Here is a 26,604-nt window from a genome sequence, read left to right as displayed (position 1 = left end):
CTCCGGGAGGCAGAGACTGGGAAATGGGATTTAAAAAAAAAAAAAAAGAATTTCCAAGGAAGTCAGAGACTTCCAAGTGGTGTTTTGGGGAGAGCTGGAGGTGACAGCCCAGCCCTCCCCAATTTCGGAACCTTCCCTGCTGGGACAAGGGGGTTTTTGGGGAGCAAAGGGCTGGGATCGGCCTCAGCTGGGGGAAAAGGGGGGGGGAGGTGGTGGAGGAGGCCAGGAGGGAACGTGGGGGGCTGAGGGGGAGGTTGGGGGGTTTGAGACATTCCTGAGGGGGTGGGAGTGAGCTGGGGGTTCAGGAGGGTCTTGGGGAGGAACAGGATGGGTCTGGGGGGTCAGGAGGGTGTTGGGGAGGAACAGGATGGGTCTGGGGGGTCAGGAGGGTGTTGGGGGGGTCAGGAGGGTGTTGGGGAGGAACAGGATGGGTCTGGGGGGTCAGGATGACCCTGGGGGGGTCGGGAGGGGGTTGGGGAGGAACAGGATGGGTCTGGGGGAGTCGGGATGGTGTTGAAGGTGATGCTGGGGAGGGAGGGTGGAGGGCAGCCAGGGGTGCTGCTGGAAGAAGCTGGAGAGGGCTGGGGGGGGTCTGAGGGGATTTGGGGCTGACGCTGGAGAGGATCTGAGGGGGAGGCTCGAGGGGATCAAGGGACACAGCTGAAGCAGAGTCGGGGTGGTGCTGGGGAGGGTTCAGGATGGTGTTGGGGGGGCCAGGATGACCCTGGGGGGGTCAGGATGGTGCTGGGGAGGGTCAGGATGATGCTGTGAGGGTCATGATGGTGCTGGGAGGGTCGTGATGGTGCTGGGGGGTCAGGATGGTGTTGGGGGGGGCAGGATGGTGTTGGGGGGGGCAGGATGGTGTTGGGGGGGGCAGGATGGTGCTGGGGGGGTACCAGGATGACCCTGGGGGAGTCAGGATGATGCTGTGAGGGTCATGATGGTGCTGGGGGGTGTCAGGATGGTGCTGGGGGGGGTCAGGATGGTGCTGGGGAGGGTCAGGATGGGGCTGGGGAGGGTCAGGATGATGCTGTGAGGGTCATGATGGTGCTGGGGGGCACCGAGGGTGGGCGATGGCTCTGCAGAGGCGGCACTAAAGTGCCAGAGGGGCCGGGGATGACGCTTGGGGGATGGGGTGAGAGGGGAATCGGGGTGACGGTACCGGGGCGATCCTGGGGCGCTGCTGCAGGGCACCGGGGAGGGGGCAATGCCGGGGGGGGGGGGGGGGGCACCGAGTGCTGAAGGGAATGGGGGGTGGCTTGGGGGTGCCCGGGGGGGGCTGGGGGGTCAGCCGAGGGCAGGTGCTGGAGGGAAGCTGGGGGCGATGCTGGGGGGCAGCAGGAGGGTCCTGGGGACGGTCCGGAGGGGTCAGAGCGGGGCTGGAGGGAATCGGGGCGGGGGGCGCTGGGGGCCGCAGGAAACCCGCCGGGCATCGCCCCTCCCGGCCCTGCCGCCTCCTCCTCCTCCTCCTCCTCCTCCTCCTCCTCCTCCTCCTCCTCCTCCTCCTCCTGCCGCCGGCCTGGGCGGGGTTTGGCCCCGGCACCGGCGATGCTGGAGCCGGTGTGAGCGGCACCGGCGCTGCAGCCGGCGGCGGCCCCCCCTGGCCCCCACCCCGGGGGGGTGCCCGGGCCCAGCCATGCCCGCCGGCAGCAACGAGCCCGATGGCATCCTCAGCTACCAGGTGCGGGCCCGCGGGGCCGGGGGGTGCCCGGTGCCCCCGGGGCGGCCGGAGGATGCTCCGCGCCTGCCTCACTGCGGCATTTCCGACCGAGGGGGGGGGAAAGGGGAGGGGAGGAATCTGCAAGGGGGGGGCTCGGGGCGTGCGAAGGGGGGTGAAGGGCATCGGCGGGGGGGGGGAGGTGTCCGTGGATTGGGGTGCCGGGGGTGTGGGAGTCCGGCCTCTGAAAGGGGGGCCGAGAGGGGCTCAAGGTGGGCGCAGGAGGGGGAGGAAGAGGGGGAAGGGCACCTGCGTGGGGCCTGCTGGGGGGTCCTCAGCGGGCCCCCCCCGGCTCCTCCTCTGCATCTGCATGTCCTCCCCTCCCTCCTGCCCCCCCTCCCCCGATCGGCCCTTTGGAGAGGAGACAAAGGCCACTGTCCCCGCAGAGCCCCACGTCACCCCGTCACTGTCCCCCCCCCGTCACTGCCACCCCGTCACTATACCCCCCCCGTCACCGTTCCCCCATTGCTGCCACCCTGTCACTGTCCCCCCTCCATTGTCCCCGCCTGTGACCGTCCCCCCCGTCGCTGTCCCCCCGTCGCTGTCCCCCTGTCACAGCCCCCAGTCTGGGGGTCCCAGGGGTTGTGCCCCTGCCCTGTCCCCCTCTTTCAGCGTCTCCTTGTCCCTGTCCCCCCTGCCCTGCCCCCACAGGACCGGCCTGAGCTGCTCTGGGTGACCAGGACAGGCGGCAATTAATTAACGAGAGCTTGGGAATTAATGAATCTGCCCGGAAATTACAGCGTGCACGGAGTTTCTGTCCCCCCTGCCCTGGTGACCATCGTGTCCTGGGGATGTCCTGGCTGTGACCAGGGGGTCCCTCCCCAGCCCCGTTTTGGGGGTCCCGAGACCTCTCCCCTCCCCCAGTCCTGGCCCAGGAGCCAGAGGGGTCCCTGGGGGTGACACGGCCCGGGGGACCCCAGGGCTTTGTCTCGCAGGAGGGAGGTGGAGAGGGGTGAGGGGGGGTCTCTCTGCCACCTCAGCAGCCCCCAGGTCCCTCCTGTTACCCTCATCCCATCAGAGCAGAGGGTCAGTTATTAATTAATTATTAATTACACCTCAGGGGAGGTGAGTGACATCAATCCTCCCAGCGCTGCTGGTGGCCGCTCCTCGTGTGCCCTGGGTGGGGACCAAGGGGGCTCAGGGCTGGTCCTGAGCCTCTGCTCGGGGCTCTTCCTCGTGCTCAGGTACCCCAAAACGTCCCCAGAGCAGGAGTTTTTCTTTCCTAATCTAAGGAATTGCAGGGAGTTGGGGAAACTGAGGCAGAACCCCCAAAGATCTCTCTGGGGGACATAAAATCGCAACAAAATATGAATTTGGAGAGGGGACCAGGACACACTGAGCTCATGACACGGAGGGGATTGAAATGGGTTTTCCCACTTTGCTCCAGCCCTTCCTGATTTCATTCCTAGTAGCAACAGTTCCTTTCAGTCTCCCCAGAAAACAACTTCCAGGCAGCCCAACTGAGTTTTTTCCTTAGAAAACAGCAAACTGAAACAACTCTGGCTGCTCTGGAACTCCAGGGTGAGCGATGCCAAGCCCGGCATCTCCTTTCCAGCCCAGTTTGGATGATGTGATGGTTCCCAGGCCGTTGGCAGAGGAGGAGGATGGAGAGGGAAGGCTGGTACCCGTCCAGGCATCCTGGGCTAAGCCCTGCTTCGGAGCCCTTCCCGCTCCATCCCATCCCAAACCCACGGCTCCACGGCCATAAATCCTCAAATCCCCCCGAATGTCCTCGGGGCCACAGCCCCTCCCAGTCCACCCGAGTGGCCGCAGAGGCGCTGGGGCACTTTGGAGGGGCAGCGTTTCCCTCGCTGTGATTTTTGGGGCTGTGTCCAGGGAAGGGCGATGGGATGTCAGAGCATCCCTGGCCTCACAGGTGCCACTGCCCCTCCTAAAGCTCCTGGAGCCTCAATCCTGGTTAATTATCCACAGTGGGGCTCCGAGCTTGGCTCCCGGCGGGATTTTCCCTGCCCAGCCCTCGGTGTCACCTTCCCGGCCGGCTCATTTGACACCCGGGTCACCTTTCCGGGCAGGTGACCTCTGAGTCCGCGGCGCCGGGAGGGAGCTCATTAAAGGAGTCTGGAGGGTGGAGATGCCGGATCAGCTCAGCTCGGGAAGTCAGGCAGAGCTGGAGAGCGAGGAGAGGAAAAATGGGGCTTGTCCAGAGCCTCTGTCCCGTGGCAGGACTGGCCCTGGCTGATGAGGATCCCCCAAGGGACGGGGCTTGTGCCAAAGTGAGACCTTCCAGGAATTCCCTGACTGTCTGCAGGAAATTTGGATGGAAACCAGCCCTGCCCGTGATGTTTCTTTTCCTGACAGTTTGTACCTCGCTTGCTCTTTGGGAATTTGGGTTTAAAATCCACCCAAATGCTGATTGTCCTTTCCCTGGCAGGATGTGGTGTTTTCACCCCACTCCGCAGAGTTTTCCATAAGCCAGAGCTGGATTCTTCCCCTCCGCTGTGTTTTCTGAGTGTGCAGAGTTTTGGGGAGTGTAAATAATCCTGGGTTGGCACCCTGGATTTGGATCCTGTCCCTTTTAGTCTCTGGAGCTGAGGGACACAAGGTGCCACCTTGTCCTGAGGGAATCTGGCCCCTGATCCATTCAGAGCCCCCCAAAACCGGGGACTGACGCGAGGATGAAGGAATGGCCTGGATGGGAAGGGACCCACGAGGTCACAGCAGTGACAAAGTGACCCTTTCTGGGAGAATCCCAGGGGCTCTGCTGGGGGCTGTTCATCCCCCTGATGGAGGGAAAACTCCCCAAAATCCTGCTGGGGCTTCCCTGGAGTGCAGGAGGTGAGGTTTGACAAAATGGTTTTCTTTTTGGGGAGAAAGAGGCTGCCAGTGTCACCCACGGGAGGTTTGAATCTGCCCCTCCCAAATCCCTGTTTACTCCCACTGCCACAGGTGTGCTCAAATTTGCCGTTTTATTAAAATTCCCATTTTAAATTGTGGTTTATTGAGCCCTTTCACCCCGTGACTTTTCCAGGGTTGGGGTTTAGTCCCTTTTGGCAGCTCTGGAGGGAGCAGGGCGCTGGGAAGGCCAGGGGGTGGTGATGGATGTCACTGGAGCGAGGACGGAGGAGCCACTGGCGCAGGAAAATCCGGCTGCTGGGCAACGTGGGGAGAGCAAGTCCAGGAGCAGGCAGAGGGAGTGACAGTGAACTCTGGAATCGGTGCTCAGGGACCAGCAGTCATTCCCAGCAGGAATGTTTGCTCCTCTTCCTCGTCAAACTCACCAGTGCCTGGGAGGGACCCAGAGGTTTTCCATGCGTTGGTTAAAGTGGGAATTTGGGGGAGCAGATACCCTGAGAGTTTTTCCAGCTGAAATCATAATCCGTTATTTACTCTCCATTTTCCGATCACCTCGTGGCATCGTTATCAATACGAGGGCAGCGTCTGCCCGGTGGCGTTGGAAACCTTCCTCACAGATTCCAGCCGTGGTTGCTCCGAGCTGGTTCCCTGGGCACGGGGCAGCTCTTGCTCCTGGAATTTCAACCCATTCCCCCGCTTCCCTCAGGATTTTGCTCCTTTTCCACCTTCAGTTTCAGGAATCAAAATCTGGGTGTGATTTTTGTTGTTTAAATCATTTTCGGTCGCCGCCATGGCATCAAGGCGAGGATGGACCTCATCCACCCAATCATCCCAAACCTTCCCTTTGAGCCTTTAAATGAGGAATAATTGGGAAACTGATGGAAAATGTGGGTCGCTGGGCATCGCGGAGTTTGTTCGCACAGACGATGGGGTTTTGGTTTTGTTGGATTGTCTGGGGGCACAAGGAAAGGGGAAGGTGAGCAGCGGTGATTCTTTCCTTTAGTATTTGCAGCATAAAAGAATCATGGAATGGTTTGGGATGGAAAACCATCGGATCATCCTCCTCCACCCCTCTGCCATGGCCAGGGGTACTTCCCATGAGCCCAGGTTGCTCAGAAATCTCAATTAAAAGATGGGAAATGCTGTTTTCCATGGAGAACTCGCACCAAGGGCAGCCTCAGCCTCTGCAGGACCTTGAAGGATTTTGGAGGTCATTGGTGGCCACGTCCTGTGGCCAAGAGCCACCCAGGGAGTCCTGCAGGAGCCACCCTGAGACTGAAAGTGGCTCTTCTCCCCCAGCTTGGAAAACCCTGTGTCATTTTTCTTTTTTAAGAAATGAACCACAAAAACAAAGCAGGGGCTTGGGTATTTTTAGGTTTGAAAGATCCAAATTTGGGTCTGAAGTCCCTCTCCCCCCACAGTAACCATTCCAGACTCCCATCGTGTACAACACAGATGGGTTTATTTGGGATGAGGAAAGGAACCTTCCACAAGTCCTTGTTTTTCGGGCTGTGCCTGGAGGAGGAGAAGCCGTGATCCTCATGGAATGATGGACGGACAGGGAGGGTGGAGGCAGCTCCACAAACCCATCCCCAAATTTTCCCTTCTTCTCCTCATTAGAGACACGACGAGGAGGCCGTGATTGACCAGGGCAGGACGAGCAATGTGGTCAACATCCACTATGAGAAGGAGGAGCTGGAAGGTAAGATCTTGCTGGGATCCTGCTGGGATCCTGCTGAGATTCTGCTGGGATCCTGCTGAGATCCTGCTGGGATCCTGCTGGGATCCTGCTGAGATCCTGCTGGGATCCTGCTGGGATCCTGCTGGGATCCTGGTGAGATCCTGGTGAGATCCTGCTGGGATCCTGCTGAGATCCTGCTGGGATCCTGTGGGGTTCCTGCTGAGATCCTGCTGAGATCCTGCGGGGATCCTGCTGGAATCCTGCTGAGATCCTGCTGGGATCCTGCTGAGATCCTGCTGGAATCCTGCTGGGATTCCGCTGGGATCCTGCTGGGATCCTGCTGAGATCCCGGTGAGATCCTGGTGAGATCCTGCTGGGATCCTGCTGGGATCCTGCTGGAGGGGCTGCCTGGCCCTGGGAAAAAGTCCCTGCAATGTCCCTTGCCTGGTGTCTCATCAAGAGCAGCAAAACCTGTTGTGGTTCTTGGTTAAACAACAAATTATTGATTTATTTTTTTACGTGATGGCTTTTAAAGCCCCGGTGGAGGCCCCGGTGTGAAATGTGTCCGTGGGGTTGGGTAGTTCCCATCTGCTTTTCCCACAGCAGCTGCTCCCGGCTCGGAGAGGGCAGGAGAATCATTTGATGTGGTGCAGATTCCCTCCTTTCCTCCTGGAGTTCATTGTCACGGGGCTCCTTTGATCTTTCCTCGTCACCTTCTGCCGTAAAAAGATTTCAAAACTATAATTATTGTATTATCTCCTGCTTAATGAGCAAATCTGCGGGTTGGAGGTGATGTTGCTGTCCAGCCCAAGCTGGAATTTGAGAAGGGTTTTGGTGCTTTCAGGGCACATTTAGGTGACCCCAAACCATCCCTTGGTGTGAAGCTTGAGTAAAACGGGCTCGGAAAAAAGGACGAGTCTGGGAAAGTCAGGGATCCACTGAAATTTACATTGAGGGAAGTCGCTGTGGGATTTTTGGGGTGTCCTGTGTGGGGCCTGGATGAACCTTGCGGGTCGCTTCTCCCTGAGGAGCTTCCCTGACTCCGTGGCTTCCTCCTGGGGTGGCCGCGCTGGCTGAGCCACCAATCATTGCCACCACGCCGTTCTCCCAGGCCACCGGACCCTGTACGTGGGCGTGCGGATGCCGCTGGTGCGCCAGAGCCACCGGCACCACCGCGCCCACAGCCAGAAGCACCGGAAACGGGAGCGGGAGAAGGACGCAGTCCCCGTGGAGCAGGGATACCACTGTAAGTCCTGCTGGGGTGGCCACCATGCCGCTTCCCAACCAGGTCCCCGTGGACACTTTGTGTGGCTCTTTTACCGAGGCAAAAGTGGCTTTTCTTTTAGCAAGGCTCCCCTTTTCCCAAACTGTTCTCTGGTTTTGGAGTTAAGTCCATAATGGATTTAGGGATCCTGGTGTAAAACTGGAGGTGTGGGGAAGGAAAGCAGCCTGTCCTTATGGAGTCTGGGATGGGGGCTCCACCTTCCCCCGTGAGAGCCCGGAGGGAGCCGTGGGAGAGGGGCCAGCCCAGCGTTTATGGCTGGACTGGTCCCAGTGTGATGCCACTGGAATGTGAGCGTGCCGGAATGCATCCAGGCTCAGTAATGGGACGGGGAATCTCCTCCTGTCCCCAGACACCCCATCCCAGCGGGTCCAGTTCATCCTGGGCACGGAGGAGGATGAGCAGCACGTCCCCCACGACCTGTTCACGGAGCTGGACGAGATCTGCGTGAAGGAGGGGGAAGATGCCGAGTGGAAGGAGACAGCCAGGTAAATAAATCCCTGGGATTTGGGAATGGCAGGAAGCTGTGTCAGCAGGGGCTTAGGTTGGATACTGGGAAAAGGTTCTTCCCCTGCTGGAACAGCTCCCCAGGGAATGGTCACAGCCCCGAGACTGCCAGAGCTCCAGGAGCGTTTGGACAAAGCTCTTTGGGACAGGGTGGATTTTGGGGTGTCTGGGCAGGGCCAGGGGTTGCACTGGATGATCTTTGTGGGTCTCTTCCCACTTAGGAGATTCCATGGTTCTAGAGGTCAGGGAGTGCTTGGACACTGGGGTTTGGGGATCAGTGGGATTTTCGGGGTTATCCTGGACCAGAAGTTGGACTTGATGGTCCTTGTGGGTCTCTTCCAATTCCAGAGTTTCCATGATCCTGTAGTCCTCATAGGTCCCCTCCACCTCTGGATATCCCATCACTCCATGTTTCCAGAGGCCAGGGACAGCTCTAAGTGGGATTGCTGTGGTGTCCTGCCCAGGGCCAGGGGTTGCACTCTGTGATCCTCGTGGGTCCCTTCCAGCTGAGGATATTCCAGGATTCCATGACCCTGCTGCCAGCTGCGATGGCAGAGGAGTCCCCGTTCCCTGGGACATGGAACTTCCCCAGCTGCAGGAGACTCCTCCAGCCTTTTATCCGAGGGGCTGCAGGGCTGGAGCTGTTTTTTTTTTCCTGGCTGATCCCACCCCAAATCCGCAGGTGGCTGAAGTTCGAGGAGGACGTGGAGGATGGGGGCGAGCGCTGGAGCAAACCCTACGTGGCCACGCTGTCCCTGCACAGCCTCTTCGAGCTGCGCAGCTGCATCATCAACGGCACCGTGCTGCTGGACGTGCGCGCCACCAGCGTCGAGGACATCGCCGGTACCGCGGGGGAAACCCTGCCCCGGGGTTCCCAGCTGGCCTGGGGGGGGTCGAGGATGTCAGCGGGGTTCGGGTGTGCAGCTCTTGCTGGCAAGGTGTTGTCCTTTGGAAAGGGATTTTTGGGTTAAAGGGAGACGGGAGCAAAGTTCTGCAGAAAAAGGAGAATATTCTGCGGTAAAAGGAGAATATTCTGCGGTAAAAGGAGAATATTCTGTAGCAAAAAGGAGTATATTCTGCAGTAAAAGGAGAATATTCTGTAGCAAAAAGGAGAATATTCTGTGGTAAAAAGGAGAATATTCTGCAGTAAAAGGAGAATATTCTGCAGTAAAAGGAGAATATTTTGTGGTAAAAAGGAGAATATTCTGTGGTAAAAAGGAGAATATTCTGCAGTAAAAGGAGAATGTTCTGCAGTAAAAGGAGAATATTCTGCAGTAAAAGGAGAATATTCTGCAGTAAAAGGAGAATTTTCTGCAGCAAAGAAGGAGAACATTCTGCACATTTTTGAGTATTTCAGGCCCTGGCTCTTGGCTCTCCCTAGGAGCTGACCCTCATTCAATAATGACTCGCTCCAAGCCATTTCCTCACATTACTCTGATTTCATTTTCCCTCCACATGCCGGGGTTCAGGGCTTTAGGGGCAGAGCGGCTCTGGCAGGGCAGGTCCATGCTCTGACCTCGTGTCCCTGCCCCACCAGACCTGATCCTGGCCCAGCAGGAGCCGTCGCCGGAGTTCGACGAGCGCACGCGGGCCAAGGTTCGGGAGGTGCTGCTGAAGAAGCACCACCACCAGAACGAGAGGAAAAGGAACAACCTCCTGCCCATCGTGCGCTCCTTTGCTGATGTCAGCAAGAAACAGGACCTGCACCTGCTTGAGAAGCCAGGTGAGGTTCTGCGGGGTATGGAGCCTGGTGAGGTCCTACAGGGGTTTGGAGCCAGGTGAGGTCCTGCAGGGCTTGGTGTGGTGAGGTTCTGTGGGGTTTGGAGCCAGGTGAAGTCCTGTGGGGTTTGGAGCCAAGTGAGGTTCTGTGGGGTATGGAGCCAGGTGAGGTTCTGCAGGGCTTGATGTGGTGAGGTTCTGTAGGACTTGGGGCCAGGTGAGGTTCTGTGTGGTTTGGAGCCCGGTGAGGTTCTGTGTGGTTTGGAGGCAGGTGAGGTGCTGTGTGGTTTGGAGGCAGGTGAGGTTCTGTGTGGTTTGGAGGCAGGTGAGGTGCTGTGTGGTTTGGAGGCAGGTGAGGTTCTGTGTGGTTTGGAGCCAGGTGAGGTCTTGCAGGGGTATGGAGCCAGGTGAGGTCCTGCAGGGGTTTGGAACCTGGTGAGGTTCTGTGTGGTTTGGGGCCAGGTGAGGTCCTGCAGGATTTGGAGCCAGGTGATGTTCTGCAGGGCTTGGTGTGGTGAGGTTCTGTGGGGTTTGGAGCCAGGATAGATTCTGCAGGGGTTTGGAGCCAGGTGAGGTTCTGTGTGGTTTGGAGCCAGGTGAGGTCCTGCAGGGTTTTGGAGCCAGGTGAGGTTCTGTGGGGTTTGGAGCCAGGTGAGGTTCTGTAGGACTTGGGGCCAGGTGAGGTTCTGCAGGGGTTTGGAGCCAGGTGAGGTCCTGTGGGGTTTGGGGCCAGGTGAGATCCTGCAGGATTTGGAGCCAGGTGAGGTCCTGCAGGGCTTGGTGTGGTGAGGTTCTGTGGGGTTTGGAACCTGGTGAGGTTCTGTGTGGTTTGGAGCCAGGTGAGATTCTGTAGGACTTGGGGCCAGGTGAGGTTCTGCAGGGGTTTGGGGCCAGGTGAGGTTCTGTGTGGTTTGGAGCCAGGTGAGGTCCTGCAGGGTTTTGGAGCCAGGTGAGGTCTTGCAGGGGTTTGGAGCCAGGTGAGGTCCTGCAGGCATTTGGAGCCTGGTGAGGTTCTGCAGGGGTTTGGAACCAGGTGAGGTTCTGCAGGGCTTGAAACCAGGTGAGGTTCTGTGTGGTTTGGAGCCTGGTGAGGTTCTGCAGGGGTTTGGAGCCCGGTGAGGTTCTGCAGGGCTTGGTGTGGTGAGGTTCTGTGTGGTTTGGGACCAGGTGATGTTCTGCAGGGCTTGGAGCCAGGTGAGGTTCTGCAGGTATGGAACCAGGTGAGGTTCTGCAGGGTTTGGAGCCATCAGGTGAGGTCCTTCAGGGCTTGGAGCCAGGTGAGGTTCTGCAGGTATGGAACCAGGTGAGGTTCTGCAGGGTTTGGAGCCACCAGGTGTGGTCCTCCAGGGCTTGGAGCCTGGTGAGGTTTTTGCGAGGTTTAACACCAGCTGGAGTTCTCTGCCAGGCTTTACCACAAGATGAAGGTTTCTCCAGGGATTTGACACCAGCTGAGGGCTTCTCCAGGCTTTGGCACCAGATGGGGGTTTCTGGGTGACTTTGTCCCCGTTAGACTTGTTCTGGCAAATAACAAACACCCCAACTCCTCCTTTCCTCCCTTTCTGAGTGTCTTTCTCTTCCTTCCCAGCCCAAACCCTCACCCCTCACCCTTCTCCCACCACTGCAGAAGCTAAAAATGGGGTGACCCCTGAGACCAGTGCCATGGACCTGAGCAAGGTGAGATCCCTGCACCTCTCCCACTCCTCCAGGGGGGTGAGAGAGACTCCGGGGCTTGGTTTTTGGGGGATTCCCTGAGAATGGCTGGTCCTGCCCAGGCGGAGCTACACTTCATGAAGAAGATTCCTAGCGGAGCGGAGGCGTCCAACGTGCTGGTGGGAGAGCTGGATTTCCTCCACCAGCCCCTCGTGGCCTTTGTCCGCCTGACCCCGGCCGTGCTCCTGTCGGGAATGACAGAAGTTCCCATCCCAACAAGGTCTGAAGCAGAAGCACAAAGTTTTTATTTAAAAAAAAACCCAAACCCACCTGAAATCGCCCCACAATTTGGGGCCCAAGGGAGCAAGTGGGAGCTGCGTGTTTCTGCCATGCTGCTCCTCACCTTCCTCCCCTCCCTGCTGGATCTTTTACACCTATGGACTAATTTCAGTGAAACTGGCCCCAAAATGAGATTTGTCATTGGTTTTGGTGAGCAGTTCAGCCCAGGGAGGAGGTGGGGAATCAATGTGTTTCCCCTTGAGGTCCCGGGGGTTTCTCTGGGTGCTCTTGGAGTGAAGCCACATTCCACCTCTCAGTTTGGTTTTCCTTGTCCAGGTTCCTCTTTGTTCTGCTGGGGCCAGGAGGAAAAGCCCACCAGTACCACGAGATCGGCAGGTCCATGGCCACCACCATGACGGATGAGGTGTGGTGAGATAAGGGGGATCTCGGGGTCACTTCTGGGGTTCTTCACCATTGCTTGTCCCTGGAGCAGTGAGGAAGAGGATTTGCTGTCCCAGCCCTTCACTCGCACCCCAAACCAGGCAGATTTACGTCACCCCAAATCCTGGGGGCTGAAATCCCCTCTGGGCGCATCCTACACCCCATCCTTCCCTACGGGGTACCCAGGACATTGTCCCCAGTGGTGGCATCGCCCAGGCCAGAAGAACTTCTCTCTTTTAAGCCAACACCTCCAGTGTGGCCATGGGGAGCAGGGCTGAAATCCCACCCAGGATTCATCCTGCACCTCATCCTCCCCACATCCAGGGCTGGCACCATCCCAGGTGGCATTGCCAGGGTGGTAGAACTTCTCCTCAAAGCCATGGGGGACAGTGACCTCACGGAGATGATTGCAAGCACCACAATGCTCAGATTTTTCCTGCTGGGGGAACGTTTCCAGCTGCCATTTCCAGCTGGAGATTTGGGGAAGATGATCCTGCCGTAGCCAAAGAGGAGCTGCCCGGGTAAGGACACCTGCGGGTGGGTTGTGCTCTCACCTGGGGGTCTCCTCTGGGCAGGTTTTCCACGACGTTGCCTACAAAGCCAAGGACCGGGCTGACCTCGTGGCTGGCATCGACGAGTTCCTGGATCAGGTCACGGTGTTGCCTCCAGGAGAGTGGGACCCATCCATCCGAATTGAGCCCCCCAAAAACGTCCCCTCCCAGGTGGGTGCTGGGGGGGACAGGCAGCACGACACCCCAAGTTCTGGTAAACTTGGAATTCCCAGTTTGGCACAGCCACACCCAGGCCAGGAGCACAACAAGCTGGTGGTTGATAAAATACCTGAAAAATACCAGTTTTGAGCTGAATTCCGTGTTCACAGGAAAAGAGGAAGATGCCGGGAGCTCTGGATGAGAGTTCTTCCCACAGCAAACCGGAGAAACACAGCGGTCCTGAACTGGAGCGGACTGGGAGGTGGGAGCTCTCCTGGTTTGTGGCCTTCTTCTGTCTTGTCCCCAAAATCTGAGCAGGCACCTCCCCTTCCAGCAGCTTTTGGGGTCACCTGGTTCAGTGAAAGGGCTCCACGTTGCCACCTTGGTCCCCTGGGCTGGACATGGGGGACGTCTGGGCAGGGAAGAGGTCTGGGAAGGTGGGAGATCTGGGAAGGTGGGAGGTCTGGCAGGGAAGAGGTCTGGGAAGGTGGGAGATCTGGGAAGGTGGGAGGTCTGGGCAGGGAAGAGGACTGGGAAGGTGGGAGATCTGGGAAGGTGGGAGGTCTGGGCAGGGAAGAGGACTGGGAAGGTGGGAGATCTGGGAAGGTGGGAGGTCTGGGCAGGGAAGAGGACTGGGAAGGTGGGAGATCTGGGAAGGTGAGAGGTCTGGGCAGGGAAGAGGTCTGGGAAGGTGGGAGATCTGGGAAGGTGAGAGGTCTGGGAAGGTGAGAGATCTGGGCAGGGAAGAGGTCTGGGAAGATGGGAGATCTGGGCAGGGAGGAGGTCTGGGAAGGTGGGAGATCTGGGCAGGGAGGAGATCTGGGAAGGTGGGAGATCTGGGAAGGTGGGAGATATGGGCAGGGGGCACACCTGGGCAGGTGGGCCCAGCCCCAGCATCAGCACACTGGAGTTTCCTGGCTTTGGGGTGGGGGCAGGTCTGGAAGCACCTCCAGGTGAAGGCATTTTCTGCGCAAAGGAAACCAAAAGCGCTCTCCCAAGAGAACAGCCTGGTCTTCCCTCCCTCCCTGCAGGCTCTTTGGAGGTCTGGTCCTGGACGTGAAGCGCAAGGCGCCGTGGTTCTGGAGTGACTTCAGGGACGGTCTGAGCCTGCAGTGCCTGGCGTCCTTCCTGTTCCTTTACTGTGCCTGCATGTCCCCCGTCATCACCTTCGGGGGACTGCTGGGGGAGGCAACCCACGGCCACATTGTGAGCTCCTCTCTCTGTAGGGAGCGTGGGGAGGGGGAAACGCCCCAAAAGGACCCCCCTGGACTGGTGGGAAGTGTCCCTGCTCGTGGGGAGTGTTTGGAACCCAAACCAGCCCCTGCCAACCCAACCCGCTGGTCCCTTCCAACCCAACCCAACCCGCTCCATAACCTTGGAAATCTCTTTGCCGCTGTGAACTTCCTTTGGGTTTTTTTGGGGGGTTTACCCCTAATGGTTGATTTACTCTCTGCTCCCTCTCTTCTCTGCCAGAGTGCCATGGAGTCACTGCTGGGAGCGTCCATGACGGGTGTGGTTTATTCTCTCTTTGCTGGCCAACCCCTCACCATCCTCGGCAGCACTGGACCCGTCCTGGTCTTTGAGAAGATCCTCTACAAATTCTGCAAGTGAGATGTTTGTCTTCTATTCTTCTGGGGAAAAGGCTTTTTTATGTTTTTGGGGCAGGGAGATGATGTTTTTCTTCTCATTTTCTTGGCGGGAATTGTCAGATTTAAGTTGTTTGCTGGGTCACAGGTGTCTCCTGCTGCTGCTGTCGCGCAGGGAGGGTGAGAGTCCTTGGGCTTGTGGGTCATTTGGGGTTTTTGGCTTGGGGTCATTTTGGGATTTTAGGGTTAAAATGAAGCAGTGGGAGGAGGAGGAACCAGAGGCTCTGGATGGATGCCCAGGGAAGGTGAGACAAATCACTCTGGTTTGGGAGTGACAGAGGGTTTGTTTTCCACTGAGCACAAACCTTTTAAACCTGGTATTTGGTGGAAGAAGAAATAGATTTTGCCCTAATATCCACGTAGTTCAATTGGAATATTTTTAGTTTTGGGGATTTTATTCAACAAGGAGGAGCTTTTCCTGGGAAACAGCTCTTTTCTATGACAGTCCTTTAATCTTGGTGACTTTGGTGTGGGATGAACCCCCTTCACCAGAATTAAATTTCTCATTCCCCCCCAGGCTGACTGTGGGTGACCACGGCAAACCCAGCTGGTTTTGGTGTCGGGGTTCTGAGGGACATGGGAGAACCTTCCATAACTTCAATCAGCCTTCAAGGCATTAAGACAACATTAATTAATGCTAATTAAACACTTGGCTTCTCCACCTACACCCTGCAACCTCAAGGACATGGAGACCTCAATTACCACCCGCAACCTCCACACCCTCCCCCATTGCTCCTGATTTTCTCTGGAGAAGGGCTTGGCTCCGAGGCCTGTGCTGGCCTTTCCCCCAGGAGATCTTGTGGTTTTCCAGGGAGTACACGCTCTCCTATCTGTCCCTGCGGACGTGCATCGGGCTCTGGACTGCGTTCTTCTGCGTGGTGCTGGTGGCCACGGATGCCAGCTGCCTGGTGTGCTACATCACCCGCTTCACCGAGGAGGCCTTCGCCTCCCTCATCTGCATCATCTTCATCTACGAGGCCCTGGAGAAGCTGAGCCACCTGCGGGAGACCTTCCCTGTGCACATGCACAGCAAGCTGGACCTCCTCACCATCTATTAGTGGGTGTTCTCCTCCTCCCCCCCCAGCAGGTGCTTCTGGGCTTGTCCTGGGGCTGTTCCCTCAGCCCCGTCCTGGTTTCCCCCCTCCAGCTGTAAGTGCGAGCCCCCAGCTCATCCCAGCAACGAGACCCTGCGGTTCTGGCGGAGCAACGGGATCAACGTGTCGGGAATCACCTGGGGAAACCTCACAGTGACCGTAAGTGCCCTGGGCCACCGCTTCCTCAGGGAGGCCAGGGGCGTTCACAGTGCCAAAGCCACCTTCTTCAGGGGACTTTGGGATTCAGAGTGCTCTGAGAGGTCCCTGCTTAAATCCCATGATTGGTCCTGGAAAGGAGAGTCCAGGGGTGCCCAGCCCCCCAGTCCAGCCCCCCCAATCCAGCCCCCCCAATCCAGCCCCCCCGATCCAGCCCCCCTGATTCAGCCCCCCAATCCAGCCCCCCTGATCCAGCCCCCCTGATCCAGCCCCCCAGTCCAGCCCCCCCAATCCAGCCCCCCCAATCCAGCCCCCCCTATCCAGCCCCCCTGATCCAGCCCCCCAGTCCAGCCCCCCCAGTCCAGCCCCCCCAATCCAGCCCCCCCAATCCAGCCCCCCTGATCCAGCCCCCCTGATCCAGCCCCCCAGTCCAGCCCCCCCAATCCAGCCCCCCCAATCCAGCCCCCCAATCCAGCCCCCCTGATCCAGCCCCCCCGATCCAGCCCCCCAGTTCAGCCCCCTGATCCAGCCCCCCGATCCAGCCCCCCCAGTCCAGCCCCCCAGTCCAGCCCCCTGATCCAGCCCCCCCGATCCAGCCCCTCAATCCAGCCCCCCCGATCCAGCCCACCCGATCCAGCTCCCCCAATCCAGCTCCCCAGTCCAGCCCCCCCGATCCAGCCCCCAATCCAGCCCCCCGATCCAGCCCCCCAATCCAGCCCCCCAATCCAGCCCCCCGATCCAGCCCCCCAATCCAGCCCCCCCGATCCAGCCCCCCAATCCAGCCCCCCGATCCAGCCCCCCGATCCAGCCCCCCTGATCCAGCCCACCAGCTCACTTTGTCCCCAGCCTTGGGGATAAGAACTGTCCCCCTCAGCCGGGCTGTGGGACCTCGAGCAAGGTTAGGAATTTTGATTCCTGGAGCATTTGAAGGACTGAAGTTCCTGCCTGAAGGCAGTGATTGGCTCCCTGTATTGGTTCCAATGACTCCAGGCCCTGCTGTCTGTAGGGTCTCACATAAGTTTGCAGTCTGAGCAGCCCCACAGGGATTGTCCCTGGAAGCAGAGCCCAGGTGTGGGACTGGAGCTCTTTGGGACATCTCCAGCCCCTTTTGGCCTTGTCCTGAGAGCCCCGACTACAAAGGGATGATTTGTCTCTTTTTCTGTCCCATGGTTGTCCCAGCCCTCCTTCCCCGTTCCCTCTTTATCCTCAAATTTCCAGCTCTTCCTTCCCCTCCAGTGTTTCCCTGGCCATGGTGGAGTGGAGGATGTGCCATGGGTCTGGGGTGTCCCACCACATCCCGCCTCTGCTCCCCTCCGTGTAATTCCAGCTCCATGTGTCACTTGTTCAGCTGCTGCTGCCCATATTTGCATTATATAAATATATAAATATTTATATTTATATATAAACCATTCCAATTTTATATTAATATATTATAATATAATGATATTTATATTATATATTTATTTATATAAATATCTACATTTATATAAAACAGTCACATATTTATATACATATATTATAATATTTATATTTATAAAATTTTACCTATTTATAATATGCTGATGTATTTATAATATATTGATATATTCATATTTATAACTGCTACGGCAGCAGTAGGGTAATAGATCTTGCACCAAGACCCTCAACCCCCCATTATCCTGGTTTTCCTCCGTGTCCTGATGCTCTGTTTCTCCAGGAATGTCGCTCTTTGCATGGGGAGTTCCACGGACCTGCCTGTGGACACAACGGCCCCTACGCGCCCAATGTCCTCTTCTGGTGCTGCATCCTCTTCTTCTCCACCTTTGTCCTGTCGAGTTTGTTGAAGAAGTTTAAAACCAGCCGTTACTTCCCAACCAGAGTAGGTAGAAGGTGGTGGCCCGGGACAGATTCCATGCTCCTTTCCCAAAATGCCATTCCTGGAGCACTGAAGGATTGGCCACCGCTCAGTCAGGCTGGGAAACGCTGACCTTGGATGTCCCTCCCTCGTTTCCATGACTGCAGAGGGGTTGTGGCATTCCCCACCTGCCTCACGACCTGTTCTGGAGCGATGTTTTTTGGCTCGGGCAGTGGGAAATCAGCTCTTCCAAAGTTATTTATTACTCTTCCCCCTCTGAGCATCATTTTCTGGAGTGGCATTCGAATGAGGAGTTGCCATGGAAAAACAGGAATGAATGATGCCTCAGTGCCTTATTCCCATTTTACCCAGAACTGTGGCACCTTTCCCCATTTTTAGTATTCTTGTTAAAGTCTGAATTAAAATTTGAATTTTCCCCCTTATTAAACTCTTTCTGCTGTCCTACACCAGATCCCCAGATCTCCAACAAGGCAGCAGGGGAGTTGGCTGCATGTCCTCGGAGTGGAGGGACTTTAGGGATTAACCAGTCCCAACTCTGTGGGTGTCCCCAGGTTTCCCACCTCGTGTCCTGGCCCCTCTCAGCCTCGGTTTCTCGCCCCAGGTCCGATCCACAGTGAGTGACTTTGCTGTGTTCCTCACCATTGTCATCATGGTGCTCATCGACCTCGGGATCGGGATCCCGTCCCCCAAGCTCCACGTCCCCCACATGTTCAAGGTAACGGGGTTGGGGATTGGTGGACAAGGCTTTTGGCACCTCAGGTGCCACCAGGTGATGTCCGGGCAGGTCAGGGCTGGGCTGGAGGAGGTGCTGGTGGTGGAACCATCTCCTTTTCAACATCCAAGAGCATCGATCCCCCCTGGAAATCAGGGTACAGCCCCACCAGACACTGGACAGGAGAACCAGCAGGGCAGGGCAGGGCTGGAGGAGCTGCTGGTGGTGTAAGCTTCTGCCACATCCAAGTGCATCAGTTCCTTCCTGACTTTTGGGAAGACAGCCCCAAAACCAGGGGAGAGGGGACTCTGGGACAGATGACACTGGCACTGCGAAGCCCCCTGGGAGAGGGTGACACGAAGGGAAATGGGAAATGCTTGGACACAGAGATGGAGGGGAACAGAGGCCAGGGAAGGGTTTGGGCTGCGAGCTGATCCTGCCCTGTGTTGCAGCCCACCAGGGATGACCGTGGGTGGCTCATCAACCCCATTGGGCCCAACCCGTGGTGGACGGTGTTGGCCGCGCTCATCCCGGCCCTGCTCTGCACCATCCTCATCTTCATGGACCAGCAGATCACGGCTGTCATCGTCAACAGGAAGGAGCACAGGCTCAAGGTGAGGGGCTGCAGGGGGGCCACCCCCTCCCCCCTGCTTGGGCTGCGGGGCTGGGACAAGCTCCTGTCCCAAATGCTTTGGGAAGGTTTGGGATAACACCAGGCTGTGTGGCAGGAGCTCTCCTGGACACAGGGAGGGGATGGCAACTTTTGGGAGCAGCGAGTGAATATTGGAGTGTGGGAGGGTGGTGTTTTTTCAAGTGTCAGTGGCAGCTGGGAAGGGATCTCAACGAGCTCCAGGGAACACTCAGAGCCATGTCCTACCTGCAAGTGGTGGGAATTTCTTTACGAATGAAAACAATCAATTTTAAAATTATTTCTGAGAAGCAGAGTTGGTACAAACCCTCCAGACCACTTTGAGTCCTTCCAGACTTTCGTGCGAGATGTCAAATCCGTGTTTGGTTCCAGTTCTTATTTCAAACCTTATTTAAATTTTCCAGAAGTTGACTTGTGCTTGAGCAGGGTTTGAGCCCCACACGTGGTGTTGTCCTGGTCCCTGAGGGATGCTCCTGTTCCATTTTTGCTCCCCAGAAAGGCTGTGGGTACCACCTGGACCTGTTCATGGTGGCCGTGATGCTCGGGGTGTGCTCGGTGATGGGGCTGCCCTGGTTCGTGGCCGCCACGGTCCTGTCCATCACCCACGTCAACAGCCTCAAGGTGGAGTCTGACTGCTCCGCGCCGGGCGAGCAGCCCAAGTTCTTGGGGATCCGGGAGCAGAGGGTCACTGGCCTGATGATCTTCGTGCTCATGGGCTGCTCCGTTTTCTTCACCTCCGTGCTCAAGGTGAGGGTGGGATGGAAACCCCCTGGTGACCCACAGGAGTTTGGGAGGGGATGTGAAATTAGGGCCTCTCTCCCCCAGGAGGTGATGCCAAAGGCAGGGTGGGAACCAGCCTCGGTGACTTCCCAGCTCTTCAGACCTGGCTGGGGGTGCCCAAGCCAAGCAAACAAGACAAATCCCTTAATTCCCAGGTGTCCTCCCGACTCTCTGTAGTGAGAGGGATCCTGGCTGGGTCCCACCAAAGCTGGTCCATCCCTGCCCTTCCCAGCTGGATTGGAGAGACAATAGACCAAAGATTCATGGCTTGAGATAAGGACAGGGACAGATCCCTCATCAGTTATGATCACGGGAAAACAGGCTGGAATTAGGGACATTAATTGAATTTATTACTGACAAAGTCACAGCAGGATCATGAGAAGTAAAATCAAATCTTAAAGACTTCCTCTCTTCCTCCCTCCCTTCCTCCCTCCTTCCCTCCTTCCTTGGAGACAGGATTGGAGGTTTCAGTCAGGTCATCCCACGTAGTTCCAGCTGCTCCTCAGGGAGAGGAGCCAAAGCCCTTTCCCATTGGTCCCTCCCAGAGGAGACAGTTCTCCAGGAACTTCTCCAGGAACTCCTCCAACCTGAGTCCATCCCATGGGAGACAGCTCTCCCCAAACTGCTCCAGTGTGGGCCCTTGCTCCGACCTTGGCCAGCAGCAGATCCATCCTGGAGCCAGCTGGAGCTGGCTCTGCCAGACATGGAAGAAACTTCCAGCAGCTCCCACAGAGGCCATCCCTGCTCCCCAAACATGGTCACACAAACTCTACACATCCACCCCCGCTTTGGGCTAGAATTTAGCATTTTCAGGCTAGCAGGACTTAATTGGCTGCTAAGAGCCATTCCCAGGAGCTGAACCCTCAGAGTTCCCCCCACAGGCTTCCCTGCCTGTTCCCACCAAACAATCCCAGCTCCAGGCTCAAAGGAGACACAGTCCCAGCTCCAGGCTCAAACCAGACCCATTCCCATCTCCAGACTCTCAAACCAGACCCATTCCCATCTCCAGACTCTGAAACCAGACCCATTCCCATCTCCAGACTCTGAAACCAGACCCATTCCCATCTCCAGACTCTGAAACCAGACCCATTCCCACCTACAGGCTCTCAAAGCAGACCCGTTCCCATCTCCAGACTCAAACCAGACCCATTCCCAGCTCCAGGCTCAAACCAGACCCATTCCCATCTCCAGGCTCAAACCAGACCCATTCCCATCTCCAGACTCTCAAACCAGACCCATTCCCATCTCCAGATTCAAACCAGACCCATTCCCATCTCCAGGCTCAAACCAGACCAATTCCCATCTCCAGGCTCAAACCAGACCCATTCCCATCTCCAGGCTCAAACCAGACCCATTCCCATCTCCAGATTCAAACCAGACCCGTTCCCATCTCCAGGCTCAAACCAGACCCATTCCCATCTCCAGGCTCAAACCAGACCCATTCCCATCTCCAGACTCTCAAACCAGACCCATTCCCATCTCCAGACTCAAACCAGACCCATTCCCATCTCCAGGCTCAAACCAGACCAATTCCCATCTCCAGGCTCAAACCAGACTCATTCCCATCTCCAGGCTCAAACCAGACCCATTCCCACCTACAGGCTCTCAAAGCAGACCCATTCCCATCTCCAGGCTCAAACCAGACCCATTCCCACCTACAGGCTCAAACCAGACCCATTCCCATCTCCAGGCTCAAACCAGACCCATTCCCATCTCCAGGCTCAAACCAGACCCATTCCCATCTCCAGATTCAAACCAGACCCATTCCCATCTCCAGGCTCAAACCAGACCCATTCCCATCTCCAGGCTCAAAGGAGATGTCCACTTCCATGCATTCCCACAAGAGTTTTTCAAGATAATTTTTTACCCCCACAGGAGGTTTCGGATAGATGAAATGCGGTCCTGATGGATGAAATCCCCTCTTTGTCTCCAGCCTCTCTGGAAAAGAGGATTATTCTGATGAAATGAATCAAAAGATCAGCCTGACACAGAGAACAAAATCTGTGCTGGATAAAATCCAGCATGGGAAAGCTGGGAATCTTCAGGCAGTACCTGAGAAAGGAGTGGTGAGAGAGAGTGGCAATACTGCAAATGAAATAGAAAGCCATTAATTATTGCTTTTTTCCCCCAGTTTATCCCCATGCCAGTGCTTTACGGGGTCTTTCTCTACATGGGGGTCTCGTCACTCCGAGGAATCCAGGTACAGCTGCTCCAGGGAATTTCCTCTCCTGAAGGCCTTGGGATGGGAAAAATGTCTCTGAGGGCAGGAAATTCAAATGGTTTTTTGTCAGGGAATGATGGGCAGAGGCTCAGGAAGTTTTTAGGGCTGGGAGGACCCAGTTCAGCACTGGGAGGGGCAGTTCAGCACTGGGAGGGGCAGTTCAGCACTGGGAGGACCCAGTTCAGCACTGGGAGGGGCAGTTCAGCACTGGGAGGGGCAGTTCAGCACTGGGAGGGGCAGTTCAGTGCTGGGAGAACCCAGTTCAGCAGTGGGAGGGGCAGTCAGCACTGGGAGGGGCAGTTCTGCACTGGGAGGGGCAGTTCAGCACTGGGAGAACCCAGTTTAGTACTGGGAGGACCCAGTTCAGCACTGGGAGGGGCAGTTCAGCACTGGGAGGGGCAGTTCAGCACTCTCAGACTTTAGGACAGGTTGGTGTTTGGTGATGGGAAATTGGCAGAATTCAGTGTGGAGGGAACGAAATTCCACTGGTGGGAATCCTCGCTGGGGGATTTCCTGGGCCAGAGAAAACCCTGGAATAATTCGGAATTTGGTGGGCAAAGCCAGGTGGATTTTGGATGGAGCAAAGGGAAATCAGGTGCTGCTCCCAGGAGGAACAGAAGGGAATCCTGGATTTCTCCTTGCTCCCAAAATCTCCACATCCCAGCAGCTGCAGGAGCTGTGGCAGTGCTCCCTTTTCCCTGCAGTTCTTCGACCGCCTGAAGCTGTTCTGGATGCCGGCCAAGCACCAGCCCGACTTCATCTACCTGCGCCACGTGCCGCTGCGCAAGGTGCACCTGTTCACCCTCATCCAGCTGCTCTGCCTCGTGCTGCTCTGGGCCATCAAAGCTTCCCGCGCTGCCATCATCTTCCCCATGATGGTGAGGGATGATGTTCCTGGTGCTCCCAGTGCTCCCAGTGCTCCCAGTGTTCCCAGTGCTCCCAGTATTCCTGGTGTTCCCAGTGTTCCCAGTGTTCCCAGTATCCCCAGTATTCCCGATGTTCCCAGTGTTCCCGGTGTTCCCAGTATCCCCAGTGTTCCCGGTGTTCCCAATATTCCCAGTATTCCTTGTATTCCTGGTGCACCCAGTATTCCCGGTGTTCCTGGATGTCTTGGTTTGAACAGCCAGGTGTCTGCTGAGGAAGGCAGGAGCCTCCCCTGAAATGCAAAATGGAAACCCCTTCCCTCTGAATTGCTATGAATTTGAGATTAAGGGGCTCTCAGGCAAAGATATGGGAGCAGGAATAGAAGTTCTTTATTGGGGAAAAAATAAAAATAAAATAAACAATGCAGTGATAGAAACCAACCCTGCCAGAGTCAGAACAGGCCCTGGCCCCCTGTGGCTCAGGGTGGTGGCAGCAGTGCCATTCCATGGTGGCTCAGCCCTCCTGCAGGGCCAGCTGTGGCTCTGCTGGAGCAGGGATCCTGGGCAAGGGGGGAGTTTTCCTCTGAAGCTCCAGGGCTGCTGGAGATGGGCCTGGAATTCCTCTGGGAATGCAGGGGAGAAGAAAGCTGCTCCTCTGGGAATGCAGTGGAAAGGCTGCTGGGGGGTTCCCAGGGTCAGATTGTATCCAGGCAGGAATGTTTGAAATATCAGATTGTATCCAGGCAGGAATGTTTGAAATATCAGATTGTATCCAGGCAGGAATGTTTGAAATCTCAGATTCTCTCCAGGCAGGAATGTTTGCAATCTCAGATTCTCTCCAGGCAGGAATGTTTGCAATCTCAGATTCTATCCAGGTAGCAATGCTTGGCTCCTCCCCTAGGCAGACCATCTCCCCATGGGATGATGGAATTTTATCAGCCATGCAGGGACACTCAGTGACACTCTGGCCCATGATGGCCCATGAACAGAAGGTAATTAATAATTAATGGCCCATTAACAGAAGATCTTTCCTGGACAGAGGAGTGGTTTGTGGAAGAGATAAAGGAAAACTGCCCAATGAACAGCAGATAACTGCCCCACCCCAGACAGATGGCAATAGAATACACACTTGCAATCCAGGACACTGGTGTTCCCAGTGTTCCCAGTATTCCCAGTATTCCCGGTGTTCCCAGTGTTGCCAGTGTTCCCAGTATTCTCAGTATTCCCAGTGTTCCCAGTGTTGCCAGTGTTCCCAGTGCTGACAATGTTCCCAGTATTCTCAGTATTCCCAGTGTTCCCAGTGTTGCCAGTGTTCCCAGTATTCCCGGTGTTTCCAGTATTCCCAGTATTCCTGGTGTTCCCAGTGTTGCCAGTGTTCCCAGTATTCCCAGTATTCCCGGTGTTCCCAGTGTTGCCAGTGTTCTCAGTATTCTCAGTATTCCCATTGTTCCCAGTGTTGCCAGTGTTCCCAGTATTCCCGGTGTTCCCAATGTTCCCAGTATTCCCGGTGTTTCCAGTATTCCCAGTATTCCTGGTGTTCCCAGTGTTGCCAGTGTTCCCAGTATTCCCGGTGTTTCCAGTGTTCCCAGTATTCCTGGTGTTCCCAGTGTTCCCAGTGTTCCCAGTATTCCCGGTGTTCCCAGTGTTGCCAGTGTTGCCAGTATTCCCGGTGTTCCCAGTATTCCCAGTGTTCCCAGTGTTGCCAGTCTTGCCAGTGTTGCCAGTGTTGCCAGTGTTGCCAGTGTTCCCAGTATTCCCAGTATTCCCGGTGTTCCCAGTGTTGCCAGTGTTCCCAGTATTCCCAGTATTCCCGGTGTTCCCAGTGTTGCCAGTGTTGCCAGTGTTGCCAGTGTTGCCAGTGTTGCCAGTGTTCCCAGTGTTCCTGATGCTCCCAGTGCCCCTCACTGCTCCCGGTGCTCACAGCCCTGGAGGGATGGGAAGCACCATCTCTGGCCTCATCCATCTTCCCTCTCCTTCCTGAAGGTTTTGGCTCTCGTTTTTGTCCGGAAAGTGATGGATTTCTGCTTCTCCAAGCGGGAGCTCAGCTTCCTGGATGACCTCATGCCAGAAAGCAAGAAGAAGAAGTTGGACGATGCCAAAAATGAAGCCAAAGAAGAGGAGGTAATGGCAGGAGCTGGGAATCTCCTCTGGGCTGTGAGATTCCCTATTCCCGTCACAGCTCATCCTTAGATGATGGAATTGTGGGGTCATGGAATGGGTTGGGTGGGAATGGACATTAAAGCCCAGCCAGTGCCGCCCCTGCTGTGGGCAGGGATATCTGCCACTATCCCAGGGTGCTTCAAGCTCATCCAGCCGGGCCCTGGGCACTGCCAGGCTGGGGAAGGGATGGGGAATCCACAGCTCCTCTGGGCAGCAGCTGTCGGGGAACATCAGAACTGAGTCAAACAGATCTCATAGCCCGGATCCCACATTCGGAGCCTTTTCCCTAAATGCTGAGAGGGTTTCACACCTGAACAGAGACATAGTTATCATTTTAAAATGAGCCTTATAATAAATATAATTACTATATTTCTGTGAGGGTTTGCTCCCAGCAGTGCCACTAGCCCCAAACACACACAAAGGGGAAGGTCTTTACCTGCTGCTAAAGGTGCTGTGGGTCAGAGGAGAGGGGAGCCTGCCAGGTTTTTACTGGAATTTCATTTATCCCCTCTTGGATCAAGGAGAGAGAACTTGACTCATCTCTTTTCAGGAGTCCCAGAAAATGATGGAAGCAGCTGCTGCGAATTCTGTTCAGCTGAAGCTGGGCAAGACCAGCAGGGTGGACACCCCAAAGCCCAGCAGTGACAGGTAAAGACCCCCCCAGGTCAGGACCCCTGGCAGGATCGGTGGGAAGCGTTTGGCTCAGGTTTCTCCACTTGCAGATTTTTCCCTAGTCATCTTAGTGGGAAAATCCCAATTTACTGGCAATTTAGGAGGTGATGGCAGAGCTCTGACCCCACACAGTGGCTGCATTATTCCTGTTTTATCCCAAAACTACATCACCAGTGGCTTTCTGGGGTCAGGAGACCCTCTTGCTCCCACCGGAGAGGTCACTCGGTGAAACGCCAGCTGTGGGTCTGCAGCTCTGGGCCTTGATTCCCAAAATTCCTTATCCAGCTGAACCGTCCCCACCAGCTGAGCTCCAGTTTTCCAGGACCTGCTGTTCCTCTGGCTGCTGCCAATGCTCCTGGTGGGATCAGACCCACCCTCATGGAAAACCATCTGGAATATTCCCCGCAGGGCTGATCCTTCTGAGATCAACATTTCGGACGAGATGTCCAAGACCACGGTGTGGAAGGCTCTGACCATGAACACAGAAACGCTCTGAAGCCGGGAGGAAGGAGGTAAAGGCTCAGCTGCGGCGTGGCCTTCTGGGGACAGCGCGTGCCCACGGCCTCCCTGGGCTCTGGCCAGGGCTGCTGAGCAAGGGGCACGCTCCTGGGAACAGGCAGCAGGACCGTGGCCACCGGCAGCAGGACCGTGGCCACCAGCTCCTCTCTGCAGGGAAGTGTGGGAGCTGCACCTGGAATCCTGGGATCAGACTGGGACCTCACACCCAGAGAGGCTTTGAGGGGCTGGGGGCATCTCCAGAGCCAGGAGTGGAGCTGGAGAAGGGCTGGAGCAGCAGGAGGAGGGTCTGGAGAGCTCCTGAGGGAGCTGGGGAGGCTCAGCCTGGAGAGAAGGAGGCTCGGGGGGACCTTGTGGCTCTGCACAACTCCTGACAGGAGGGGACAGCCAGAGGGGTTCGGGATTTCTCCCAGGGAACAGGGACAGGAGGAGAGGGAACAGCCTCAGGTTGACCAGGGAAGGTTCAGGTTGGATATTGGG

At 56.5% G+C, this 26,604-nt stretch overlaps 1 protein-coding gene across 1 annotated transcript; it reads left to right on the top strand.

The window, feature by feature from the left end:
- Positions 1 to 1,518: 1,518 nt before the first annotated feature.
- On the top strand, positions 1,519 to 26,104 carry LOC119712672 (electroneutral sodium bicarbonate exchanger 1-like). The gene is made up of 24 exons (XM_038164187.1): positions 1,519 to 1,681; positions 6,152 to 6,233; positions 7,324 to 7,458; positions 7,847 to 7,982; positions 8,684 to 8,844; positions 9,539 to 9,724; positions 11,306 to 11,394; positions 11,493 to 11,650; positions 11,986 to 12,073; positions 12,666 to 12,812; positions 12,971 to 13,062; positions 13,832 to 14,006; positions 14,274 to 14,407; positions 15,258 to 15,503; positions 15,594 to 15,699; positions 17,393 to 17,554; positions 18,153 to 18,266; positions 18,716 to 18,877; positions 19,408 to 19,659; positions 21,824 to 21,892; positions 22,618 to 22,791; positions 24,760 to 24,897; positions 25,487 to 25,584; positions 26,017 to 26,104. Exons 1-24 carry the CDS (start codon positions 1,637 to 1,639, stop codon positions 26,102 to 26,104), a joined length of 3,237 nt encoding a protein of 1,078 aa, XP_038020115.1. The 5' UTR covers positions 1,519 to 1,636.
- The last annotated feature ends 500 nt before the right edge of the window (positions 26,105 to 26,604 follow it).

Source organism: Motacilla alba, chromosome 29 (genome assembly GCF_015832195.1).
Source record: "Motacilla alba alba isolate MOTALB_02 chromosome 29, Motacilla_alba_V1.0_pri, whole genome shotgun sequence".
In the NCBI taxonomy this organism is placed as follows: Eukaryota; Metazoa; Chordata; class Aves; order Passeriformes; family Motacillidae; genus Motacilla; species Motacilla alba.
Note: the sequence above shows the minus strand (reverse complement) of the source record. Positions and strands in the feature narration are given on the sequence as shown.